The 12,279-nt window shown below is 32.0% G+C and overlaps 1 protein-coding gene across 2 annotated transcripts; it reads left to right on the top strand.

Moving 5' to 3' along the window:
• Positions 1-164: 164 nt before the first annotated feature.
• On the top strand, positions 165-11,251 carry LOC130446371 (regulation of nuclear pre-mRNA domain-containing protein 2). 2 transcript variants are annotated; one of them, XM_056782592.1, is made up of 14 exons: positions 165-825; positions 900-1,047; positions 2,586-2,715; positions 2,783-2,958; positions 3,070-3,247; positions 3,468-3,631; positions 3,697-3,964; positions 4,044-4,244; positions 6,605-6,736; positions 7,036-7,163; positions 7,360-7,611; positions 9,064-9,220; positions 9,274-9,642; positions 9,699-11,251. In XM_056782592.1, exons 1-14 carry the CDS (start codon positions 527-529, stop codon positions 9,857-9,859), a joined length of 2,763 nt encoding a protein of 920 aa, XP_056638570.1. In that variant the 5' UTR covers positions 165-526; the 3' UTR covers positions 9,860-11,251. The 2 variants fall into 2 exon arrangements, with proteins under 2 accessions (XP_056638570.1, XP_056638571.1); XM_056782593.1 differs by lacking the exon at positions 6,605-6,736 and having other exon boundaries at positions 171-825.
• Positions 11,252-12,279: the final 1,028 nt, after the last annotated feature.

Below are 12,279 nucleotides of genomic sequence, written 5' to 3'. Positions count from 1 at the left end.
CGCTAAAAATCTTCCGCTATTTCCATTACTTTAATGTAGCTTCACATGTAACACATAATAAAAAATACAAATGTCATCTAAAAATTTTCAGCTAATCATAGTACAGTGAATATTCTAAGATTTTCTTATTGGTTGATTTCAAGAGAAATTGGTAGCAGTGTACCAGCTGCAAAAATTTTGATAAATGGATGCATTTGTATTTTGACAGCAAAACTAATTTTGTAAAATTGATTGCTATTATAAAGAAATACAAATATTATTCAAACTACTTTTGAGTGAATACATGCTGATATAAACAGTTTTTTATAAGTAAATTCTCAAAATTGTTCTGACAGAAGCACTGTAAACAGAAAAGTCGGCGTCCATACCAATTTGGTGTAACGTGTAGTTTTTGAGGATACATTAGTTGATATGATCTTTAGATTAATAAAACTATACCATACAAATAGCATTATGGTATTATAACTAGTAAAACATTTGTAGAATGTTTGAGAAACATTGAACTTTCGAGATAAATGTATTTCTAATGGGGACTCAAACATTATTAGAAGGCGAATTTAACGTCTTACAGTTTGAAAAGCAACTGACCACTTTGAAGGATTCTCAAGAGGCTATTAATAATTGTTGTCAGTGGTGTTTACAAAACAGAGTTCATCACAAAAAAATTGTCAATGCTTGGCTAAACGTTTTAAAACGAGTTAAAGTTGAACAAAGACTTATTCTGTTTTATTTAGCCAACGATGTTGTTCAATATTCCAAAAGACGAAATTTGGAATTCGTCGAGAGCTGGGGCATCGCTTTACAAAAAGCAACAACAATGGTTAGGTAGGTTTTAGTTGTTTTATATGATAATTAAACTGAAAAGAGAATTGCTTCACTGAGTATCATATGTTTTCAAGGGATGAAAAGGTTAAACACAAAATACTTAGGATATTTAAAATCTGGGAACAAAGATGTGTTTATAATGAAGAGTTCATATCAGATTTGTGTGGATTACTTAGTGTTTTACCTAGTGCTCCTAAAAATGACGAGCCACATGAATTTCAGGTAAGCCAACTAAAAACTAATACAAAAATGATGTATTGCAAACTAATATGCCTTCTTTGTTAAGTTTAATTCCTTTTTAACAATTGTTTTGCTATTAATATTATAAACTTTGGTTTAAAAAATATCATCATGAGCCAATGAATTTTTTTGATTATCTATAATAACTGCTATAGAAGTACATAGGATTTTTGGGATATATTGGCACACTTGTAATTTGAAAAACTTCCCTAAAAAATCGTCAGATAATTGTTAATAACATATGAACTATGCAATATAAAGAAAAAATCCTATGTACTTTCAAAAATAATATATTTTCCAATATATATCAAAATTTCAAGTCAATTGGTTGAAAATTGTCTGAGCTATGAATCCAACTATCCCAAAAAAAGCAGTATTTTGATGATCGTGTCAAAAGTTTTTGGTAGTAAAAAATCATGAATAAGTTATCCTTGATCTGTGATGCTGAAAATCGAGTACTTAAAGGTTTTTCCCCTCCATAATCTGTTGGAACATGAATTTTAATGTCCTAGGGTACCATTATAATAAAATTGATTGTTGAAAATTCTAAGGTAGCACAAGATCTTAAACCAATTAAATGTAAATAATTATTCTGGCTTTTTATTTTGCATGATCAGTCTTTTTGTTATTATCTTTCCTCTTATCAAAGATATGTGCTAAACATAAGGTAATATCTTGTTTATGTTGCTTTCTCATAACAAAACTAAAATTTTTTCATCTGTTATCACTTTTCTGTTTATTTGGATGAGAAGTTGCTCATTAGACAAAATGTGAATGTCATAATTTGTTAGTTCTCATTGTATAGGGTTTACAGTATAGGAAAATATTTTGAGGTACATATCAAATCTTTAACCAACTTAATTACAATATACCAATATAAAATGCAATAGAGCTTTTCTATTGCCTAATTGGTTTTTCCTTTTCTTGTGAAAGACTTTTACTTCATGGTAAAATAGTGGGCAGCCAAGGGTTGTTAAGCACATAGGCCCCACTTGAAATACCAAAGGGCGAAGTCCTTTGAAAAATCGATTAGACACTTGATGAATTAGGATATGATTCCTAACCAGCCAAATGAAATCCAGTAGCTGTTCTTTCATGAAGCCATTGTCTCGCTCAACTCACAGCTTACTACAGATTCAATCATCTACTATAACAGATCCAATATTACAGCTTGGATCCAATTCTTTGTTTGATAGGCATGGAAATAGGGGCTCTTGGCCTCTTAACAGGTTTTACCCGGACTTCCGCGCTGAAAGCATTAGGTGGAGTAGGGTGGGAGGTCGAGGCAACCCTAGGATCAGGAACCATTAAGCACTGAGCTCTCAGCAGCTTTGGTCTTCTCCTTTTTTTACACTGGCTGGAGCTACGATACCAGTAGAAACTAAGGGTAGTAAGTTCTTGCAGGGACCTTGGGAGTTTGCTAGGGGGCAGCTTTATATTTATTTTTTATACTATATCTAATTTATTTATAACATAAACATACATAGTTTAATTTTATTTGTATCGATATTCTACTTTAGCCAAACTATGTGATAAATAAAATTAAGAACTGTGCTAAACTGGAGAAAGATACAGACACAAAATTGAAGCTACTTAAAGAACATAATCCCAAGATTCAATTAGACGACGGGCTTATAACATCGTTGAAAGGTAATTTACAATGAAACCATTTGGAAGCTTTAGAATAAAACTTTGTTAATAATCATTTTAATTTAAGATCGTGCTCACATGGATGATGTAGAGAAAGAAATAGAAGTGTATATTACACATATGGAAGAATATATGAATGCGTTGAAATTGGAAATAAAAAATAGGATAACACTAATTAGTGTATTGAAGCAAGCGGAGTCACAACTAGAGGCCGACAGAAAAGATGTCAAAGTAGTAGCAAATGTGAGTTTATTACTTTTTCATTTCATCCAGCTCTTTGTCTGATCTAAACTGAACTTACATTATTATTTATATATTTATAAATGACTTTGAATGTAAATTTTTTGATTATAGGCATATAAAATGTTTGGTACCAGAGTCAAAACCTTCCAGAGGAAATTGGAAGAACATAAAGAAACATTAACTAGTCCTATACCTTCTCCAGATGTAAATGCCCCATCTCCTAGTCCAGATTCTGATTTAGATTTGCCTGAGGAAACAACAGAAGAAATAATATCGAATGTGAAAGAAGGTAATTCGTACTTTCACAATTTTCATTGTAAGAATCCTACATTACAGTTCTTTGAAATATTTTTATTAATACAAACTATTAAACTCTGTTAATAACATTAATTTCCTTTTACATCAGATTGTGATTACAAATCTTTTGAAACCACAAAAAAATTCATTTATACTGGCTACTTGTGGTTTATGAGCAGATTTTTTTCACCAAAATATGATTTTAATTTTAGTTATTCCTGCATTGTATAATCCAAAGGCGGAATTACAATTTAATGCTGGATATTACACTCCAGTTCCAACGACTACTGCCAATACCAGTGCTGATGCGTCCAGCAGTTTTTTGAGTACCAACGGCTTTTCAAGTTTTATAGGATCAGAAACTTTCAACTTAGAAGTAAGTTCGAGCACCGTTATCCATTTATAACGATATTTATTGATTTTTTATTAAATTTTTTGCAGAATTTCAGCAGTAGTCTTTTTAGTAATGTCAGCAACTTTAATAGTACAAACGATTCTAGTTTGGAAAACGAGTTTACGTCTCCTGTAACGAAGGCAACACAAATTATTCCCGTGCAAGTCGAAACACCATCGACTCAACAGTCTTTCAATTACGATACTAGCCATATACCTTTATTGCCACCTCCGATGCCACCTTTTTCAAAATCTGAAGTTTCTTTCGGTAATTCAGGCAGCTACGGTACAACCACGACAGACTCGAACTCATATGGTAAACATAAAAATGAATATAATAAGTTTTTTATTATAAATAATCGATTTTTATACTATTTATTGACTTTTCATTGTAGGTAATACATATACGACTCCCTCATATGACACAACAAACGTTGTTAATTACACGACTGAAGAAAATTTTGGTGAAGATATATTCGAACCACCCATCGGCGCTAACCCCTACCCTCCCAGTGAAGAATACAATCCCGAAGATGAAGTTTCTACGTGGGAACCAGATCCTAGTTGGAATGGCATACCGGCAGTTCCAGATACAGGTCTGTTGACTAATTATTTAGTTTCTTCATTGAATTTTTGAAAACTATTAATAAATGTTGAGTTACTTTATGAACACACACCGTATATATAATTAAAAGTCTTCTATGTACACTTTTTTCAAGGTCCTGTCAATTGTGTGAATTATTCTTTGGTTAAAATTAATATGGGGGTATTAGTGTTTTTAATTTTCAAAAAAATACCATAATTTGATGGTTTCAAAAAGTTCTTCGCATCCTTTTTTCTTTTAAATGTAGCACCTTTGACATTTTTCAATACCACAATATTGAGTCAATATTTATAGCAATGGGGATGTTTCTCTGAAAAATTTGTAAACCTGAGCTTTCTGATGGGGTCAAAAACTACCAGAATTTGTTGGACCTAAGCTCCTCTCCAATTACCACAAACTTACAAAGAGAGTATTTATTATAATTCCACAAAAAAAATTTAAAACAGCCTCCAGTGTTAGTTGTGCAGTTACTTCCAATGACAAACTCTTATTTACAGCATCTTTTAATATTAAAATAACATATGAATACAAAGGTAGGCAAATAAGAAAAATTCAAGTATGTAACAGGGGGAAAAAGTAAACACCAGGTTAGCAATGAAAATGGAAAGATGGTCATTAGTTTGAACTATGAAAACAAAATGGACATCAAAAGCAGGAACCATAAGGAAATACAAAAACAGGCCATGTGCTTATTGTGGTTTCAGGGGGGCTGGTGCAGACTCAGATCGTGTTCTGGTTACAACTAAAATAAAGCAGAAGATACCAAACATCAAAAAACCAAAAATTAAGGTTATGAATAAATTTAATAGGAGCAAACTGAAAAGTAAAGTAAAAAGCAAGAAATAAAGAAATAAAAACAAATAAAATCACCACTAATAGAAACCGTGCAAGAATGTATAGTAATAAAAGAAAATGGGGATGAGAAATTGGAAGCAATGGTTTAAAGGTTATGAATAAGTGAAGTAATAGGAAGGGATAAAGAAAACCCAGTAACAACAAAGCTGAATAAAAATCCAGATATAGAAGAATGGAAACAATAAAATCCACACTGATAGAAACCCTGCAAGAATGTGTAGGTCAGGCAAAAAGAAGCACAAGAAAGGATTGGTTTGACGATCAATTGATGTTTGAGATTGATGTTAGAGAAGAGGAACCGGACTAATTAATCAAAATACAGATAGCAACAAAACAAAATGTGATTCAAAAAAAAAACAGGCATAAGCAGATTGCGGAAAAGAACATATAGGATGATAAACTAGAAGCAATGGAAGAAAAGTATGTGCATAAAGAAATTAGAAATCTTTACCGGGAGGTAAAAAAAGCACAAGTTTAAAACTGTAGTTCGATTTTTTTTAAATCTACTGAAGACAACAGAAAAAATTCCGATATCAAGAAATAGCAGACAGTAGAGCAGGATGATGGAAGGAATGTAGAATTAACCTTGCACGGCGGCATTGTATTTACATTACAATCTGATTTCAAGATCAATCAGCAATTTATAGCTAATTTAAATTGCTACTGTGTAGCTAGCTACAAGCATTCTTAAATTTCTGATACATTTTGTGCACTAATTAACTTAACCTCAACACACACACACTCTGCTTTAAACAGATTCACTTCACCAACACTAAAGCTTTAATCCTCCTCTCTATTCCTTCAGTATCGATATCGGTATGGTGATGAAGTCGTAGTTCATGACTACAATTTGGTGAACAGTGTCTATATCCAGAACCTTGTGGAGACTACCAAGTTGTTCCCTAGTACATTGTTCTGGAATTTTTGGATGATATGTAGACTACTTTGAATAGCACAGCCCCATAGATGAATAGCATAAGACCAGATGGGTATGACGGTAGGTTTATAACCCATAATCTTGTTGTGTACAGGCAGAGTGGAATTCCTTCAGATCAGCCAATACATTTTTTATACAGCATCGAAAGTTATATCTAAGTATATAAATATGTATTGTTGAGCTCTATTGGTGAAGTTCCTACAGTTGTCTACACAGGTAGCTTAAAGTTTCATTTTCTAATTTATTCATGTACTATTTATCTACAAGAGGTCTCGAAACACTGCCCAGTGGCATTCCTGCACCAATTTTCTCAAGACCAAAATAGGCTTCCTCTTGTTTAATTCTGAAGTGACTTTGTGAGATTCTAAGATGTCGAAGAACTGTATATGCAAGTACATCTTCTATTTTATACTTCAGCCTCTTACGCCAAACTTCATCGAAATCCTATACAGACTTTTACTCTTCTATTCAGTTTATTTAAATGAATTGTTTCATTTAATTATTAGACACTTGAAAAAAAAAGAAGTTGAGAAATGTAAGATCCTTATATCTTTTATTAGATACACCAGAAAGTCCCCCGATGTTCGAAAAAGAAGGTTACAATAATCCTATCGAGTATCATGATGCTATAATACCACGTGGCGTGCTAGATGTAGATCATAGAGTTCTTCCTGGAATAACTAACGAACTGGGTAAGTTATCATGACGAATTTATCATATGATATCAAATGGAATTAATAAAGCATATCTGGAATGATTGTCATCGGTTCTGATAGGAATGGTGTCAAAACGTTTTATCTTTTAGATAGAATTCTCGTGGAGCTAAATCTGGTGACTAAAGCAAATGTGAACAGACAAAAACTCAGGAATCAACATTGTTATCAAGTTTAAAAAGAATGCAATACTTTCGAAACTACTACTAAAACTGTACAGACATATTTTTCCTTCCAATTTTTGGTTTAACTTCTAAAATCCTATATTTACTTTCCAGAAGATTCTATGGGTAGTCTTGGAACTAAAGATGTGGATCATCGAAATCTTATAAGTCTGACGGGATCACCTGGTCAATCGAATTCCCAAACTTCTCTACCAGATGATGTGTGGAATCAAACAGACCAGGTAGGTTACGTACCATTTTACCCTTTTTTAGCACAAACTCCAATCAAACAATTCGTTACTTTATATTGTTTGTAAACGGTTTTGTGCGATATCAACAAGCTAATAAGACTACTCTGATTGCAAGAATGAAAATTGAGAGCTTTGGATTAAGCTGACAATGAAACTAATTTGAATCATTTATGAATATTTTTAATAGGATTATAGGATACCCCCACCGATGGTTCAATCTCATAGAAATAGGGATCAAGATTATAGGTTAGGTTTCAATTTGGATCAATTAAAACTTCCACCGCCGCCTCCGCCACCTACGAAATTTCAAGATCATCACGAACCGCCGTCTCTTTTACCCGTAGAAAAATCGATTTCGCCGCCGCAAGTTTCCTCACCGGAGAATGTCGATATGGATATGAGCGACGACGAAGGCAGGCACAAACACGACAACTTGAAGGTGAAATATATTTTATTTATCCCCAATCACCTTCTAACTATTTTTTTATTGATTTTTTTTAATATTATTTTTTAGATAACCAATAACCACTAACATTATTTTCGTTTTCTAGACACTTCTAGACACTTTTTATGGCTATAATCATTTTCTAGACAGTGTTTATGGCCACAATCACGTCTTAGACACTTATGACCAATATCACTTTCTAGACAGTTTTTTTGTGGCCACTATCACTTTCTAGGCACTTTTTTATGATCACAATCATTTCCTGGACACTTTTTTATGACCAATGTCACTTTCTACACAATTTTTAAAAGCTATAATTACTTTCTAAACAATTTTTGTGACCACAATAACTTTATAGAAATTTCCCCAATTATTATTGTTTTCTGCCTACTTCTAGGCACTGTTTAGTTATTATTGTTATCTGGAGACTTTGTGAACAACTGGAATCACCTTCTAATTATTTTTTTCAATAATCATCATTTCCTAGATGTTTTTTTAAGTAATATAATTTTTAGGTACTTTCTAGATAACTACTTCCACAATTAAATATTATAGTTTCCTAGACACGTTTCTACTGCTCACAATTACTTTATAGACATTTTTTATGGCGTCAATCACTTATATAACCAATATCACTTTGTAGACACTTTCCACAAGGCTACAATCACTTTCTAGAAAGTTTTTATGATTACATTACCTTTTTAGACACTTTTTATCGCCACAATCACTTTATAGACACTTTTTTATGTCCACAATAGCTTTATTGACATTTTCTATAGCTACAATCACTTTCTAAAAACTTTTTATGGTTACAATGACTTTTTTGACAATTTTTTATGATTAATATCACTTTCTAGCCAGTTTTTATGACCACAATCGCTTTATTAACATTTTTCTAATTGTTATTGTATCTTATTTATTTCTAGATATGTTTTTATGAATTAATATAATTTTTTAGATACTTTTTGATAACTAATTTCACAATTAATTATTAGTTTCCTAGACACATTTTTAATTTCCCCAATCACTCTTAGACACTTTTATGGCCAAAATTTCTTTCTAGACACTTTTTTATGGCCATAATAAATTCTGGACACTTTTAATTATAATCGTTTCCTACCTACTTCTAGTCACATTTTTAGTTATTATTGTTATTTAGACTTTGTGATTAACTGTAATCACCTTCTAATTATTTATCCTTACCTCTATCCTGATACCTTTCTACCTTTTCAATTGTAAAACTTGTTGGAGATGAGTCATTACGTGGGCCCCCTTTCCCACAGCTGTTTCCATTCTTTCCTATCCCGGGTCTTTCTTCTTAATTCCTGTTATCTTATTCCTCGTTGTTTCCCTGCTATATTCATTTCTTCTGTTCAGCTCCTCTTCAATTTTCCTTTATTGTTTTTGTATATTCGTGCTTCATTATATCGTGTTATTATTTTGTAGGTGATCATTGACGGTACAAAAAGTGACGATCAGTCGTTCTTGTTGGAACCGCCTCCACCTTTACCGGAGCTACTCGATGACGTTGATACTAATAATTTCCTCGATGATCTCAATACCGATGTAAGCGGCGATTTTGGAAACATGGAAAATTTAGAAGGTAGATTTAAGCTGAATACGCGAATTTAAATATAAATATAATTATATTTTTAGAATCTCTAAATACGTCTATGCTTTTACCGCCTCCTCCCATGATGAATTTCAATGAATTGGTAGGTCCTCCATTAATGCCGCCACCAATGAATTCGTCGTTACCTCCGCCACCGCCTTTACAACCGCCTCCTATGATGATGGGTCAATCGGGACTTGTACCGCATCCGAATCCGTGGATGCGCGACGAGGAATTAGATCTTATGTCCGTAAATAGTCAAGGAAATACCGATGAGAATAATTGGTCAGACGAAACGTTTCCGTCAGATATGGATCCTCAACAGCTTCATTGGATGGGTCATCCTATGATACATCCTGGAGGTAGTCCCGGATTTCGAGGTAGAGGAAATAGAGGATTCTTCATTAAAAGAGGTAAATTTTTCAGTTTCTTCATCATGAACGTTTTTCTATTTGTTTATGTTATCTAGGACGAGGTCGAGGCGGCCAAGGACAGAATTTTCACCAAGAAAATTTCAGAGGTAACTTCAGAGGACATTGGGGTAATCGAGGAGGGAATAACAGGGGTAACAGAGGATTTTTTCCAAGAGGAGGTAACAATTTCCGAGGAAACTTCAGGGGTGGGTTTTGATATAAGTAGTTTATTTTATAGCATAGTCGAACTGTTGAGTTTTGTGTTTTTTTTACTATAAGGATTTATTATTATTTAAATATTTCTGACGGTAAGAACAAATACAGGAATCATAAAAAATATACTTGTTGTTTGTACTAAGTTCTCAATTTTTTATGTTCAAACTTTTCGTCTAGATTTTCCGCAGTTCTTTATACCTCCTATCCCTTCTATTCTTTTGCTTGTTTATAATTCATTTAGATCAGATTGCATTCTGACAATAATTTTTTTTTATATATTCGGTTATTAATTTTTTGAATTAAGATTTTGTTTACATCTATCTATCTTTGTGGAAGAAGTTTTTGGATTTGAATAAATCACATTAAAAGTTTACTCTCATATGGTGGTTGTATTACTCTATAATAATTAAACCAAGGTTGTTTGCTGATTCAGATTTTTCAGATCAAATCCGTGGATACTGATAGTCCATGTTGGTACTGATATTCCAATAGTCTTAGTTTGTACTACATGTTTTGTTATACAATATTTTTAATTACTGTTTACGATTTTCAGCTTCATACTCTATTTGTTCAATTTATGGAAAATACCATGAGCGAAGGCAATCTTTATAAACATTCATGGGGTTAAATTTATGGAAAGTTGAGTTTCTTACATATGTAGTACATATTTTATCTATCAATGTACATTTATATAGAATAATCGGTCATTTAATGTAGACAATTTTCATTTATTCCATTTTTAAAAAGTACCATGAATGAAGGCAAAGAGGTATACCTTGACGATCTTTCTAACTTTTCTGGGGGTAAAATCACAAAAATTTGAGTTACCTGTACATGTCGTACTTATTTCATCTGTCAATGTACATTTCTTCAGAATGTTCCATTATTTGGTGTATACCTTAAAGAAAACCTGGTAAGTTAATTCGTATCAGTATGTTCCTATGGCTTCGTTCCCATATGTTCTTGGCCCCCCATGGCCACATAACGTTGTTGGATGAAATTAATCATTCAAAACTAGATTCTTAATTTGTTTTTTACGAATTTCACCATCGTCATTCTATTTTTTATCGTCTGAAATATGAAAATATTGATACACAGAATCAGATTTTTTTTGTTTTTTTTTTCAAAATGAAAACGTGTGTGTATATATAGATATATATATAAATTTATTATATGTTTACATTGTTCGTTTTTTTTCTATCCTGTTTGATGTAAATATTTCAATTTTGTTTCTTAAAAGAGTGGATGTTGTTTTGTCGTGTAACATGATTTTTTTCCTTAAAAAAATATTGCCTAAGTTTTCAATCACTATTTTAAGAAATAAAAGCAATTCACTAGAGGTACAATTCGAAAGTAAAATGTACAAAGATTTATTTATAAAATAAATGATAATTATCGGGGCATTGTTTTAATAAAAAGAAGCAAAAATAAACTTTCTAGTTTACCTTCCCTTCAATAACCAAAACGCATTTTTCAAAACGAATCACCTATTCCTGAAATAAATATGTCTATAAAACGCCGTTACGGATAATAGGAGTCTTGGAATCGGTCCTTATGGTCTCCCATACGTTACTGGATCATATCCGGCTCGAAGGACCAGACTGAGGTAATATATTCAGTTATAATTTTAAGAGGTGACTCATAATACTACATTTACAGTGACTAGAACTGTATAGGTGAAATTTTTAGTAATTAAATGAATATAAGAATTATAACCGACGTGTTGATACATTAAATAAGTTGAATATAAGAAGAGATTATGAAGAATTACTTTTAATGATGAAACAAAATACAATACAATTAAAAGATCAAATATCACAGTGTTATTTTCCAAAATATTCAAACAACTATGCAAAATTGCAAAGCTTATACTTTTTCTGTTTCTTTTTTAATATCTTCTGTTCTTCTTGTGAGCTAGACATGTTAAAAAAAGACAATCACAACAAGGTTAAAACTCTTCTAGCTCAGGAGCAACGGCCGAGCATTTCTCACATTTGGGATGTAGCCTCGCTTAGGACCCGGATCTTAATAGGAAGGATTCTCTTTTGACTTATTTTCATATTTAGTTTTAAATGTATATGTGTATTATAATTATTATTTTTGTTTGTATTATAATTATTATTTTTGTTTATATTTCAATTTTGTATATTTTGATAAATTTCATGATTAGATTTATAATGTTGTAGTTTTCTCTGGTTAAAATGTTGGATAACGTAATTGGTGTAGGTATTTTTAGTTCAATTAGCTTGTTATATAAATCAAAATTGGGGGTTCGATACTGGGGCATCCGAAAAAAATGTAGTTTAGATCTTCCGTTTGTCCACAGATACAGTATGGATCAGTAGCAAATCCAATTCTAAGTTCTGAGTTTGCTTATTATTGTTAGATGCCTTCTATCTATAAATGGAATTTTTTAGAAGA

The sequence above is a fragment of the Diorhabda sublineata genome, chromosome 7 (assembly GCF_026230105.1).
Source record: "Diorhabda sublineata isolate icDioSubl1.1 chromosome 7, icDioSubl1.1, whole genome shotgun sequence".
In the NCBI taxonomy this organism is placed as follows: domain Eukaryota; kingdom Metazoa; phylum Arthropoda; class Insecta; order Coleoptera; family Chrysomelidae; genus Diorhabda; species Diorhabda sublineata.
The sequence above is the reverse complement of the archived record's forward strand: the minus strand, read 5'-3'. Positions and strand labels throughout refer to the sequence as shown.

Bases quoted from the DNA above. Each gene is read 5' to 3' on its own strand.
- LOC130446371 (XM_056782592.1), top strand. From the start codon at position 527: ATGGGGACTCAAACATTATTAGAAGGCGAATTTAACGTCTTACAGTTT. The intron at 3,248-3,467 runs GTAATTCGTACT...TTTTAATTTTAG, and splicing joins AATATCGAATGTGAAAGAAG to TTATTCCTGCATTGTATAAT. The intron at 9,643-9,698 runs GTAAATTTTTCA...TATGTTATCTAG, and splicing joins AGGATTCTTCATTAAAAGAG to GACGAGGTCGAGGCGGCCAA.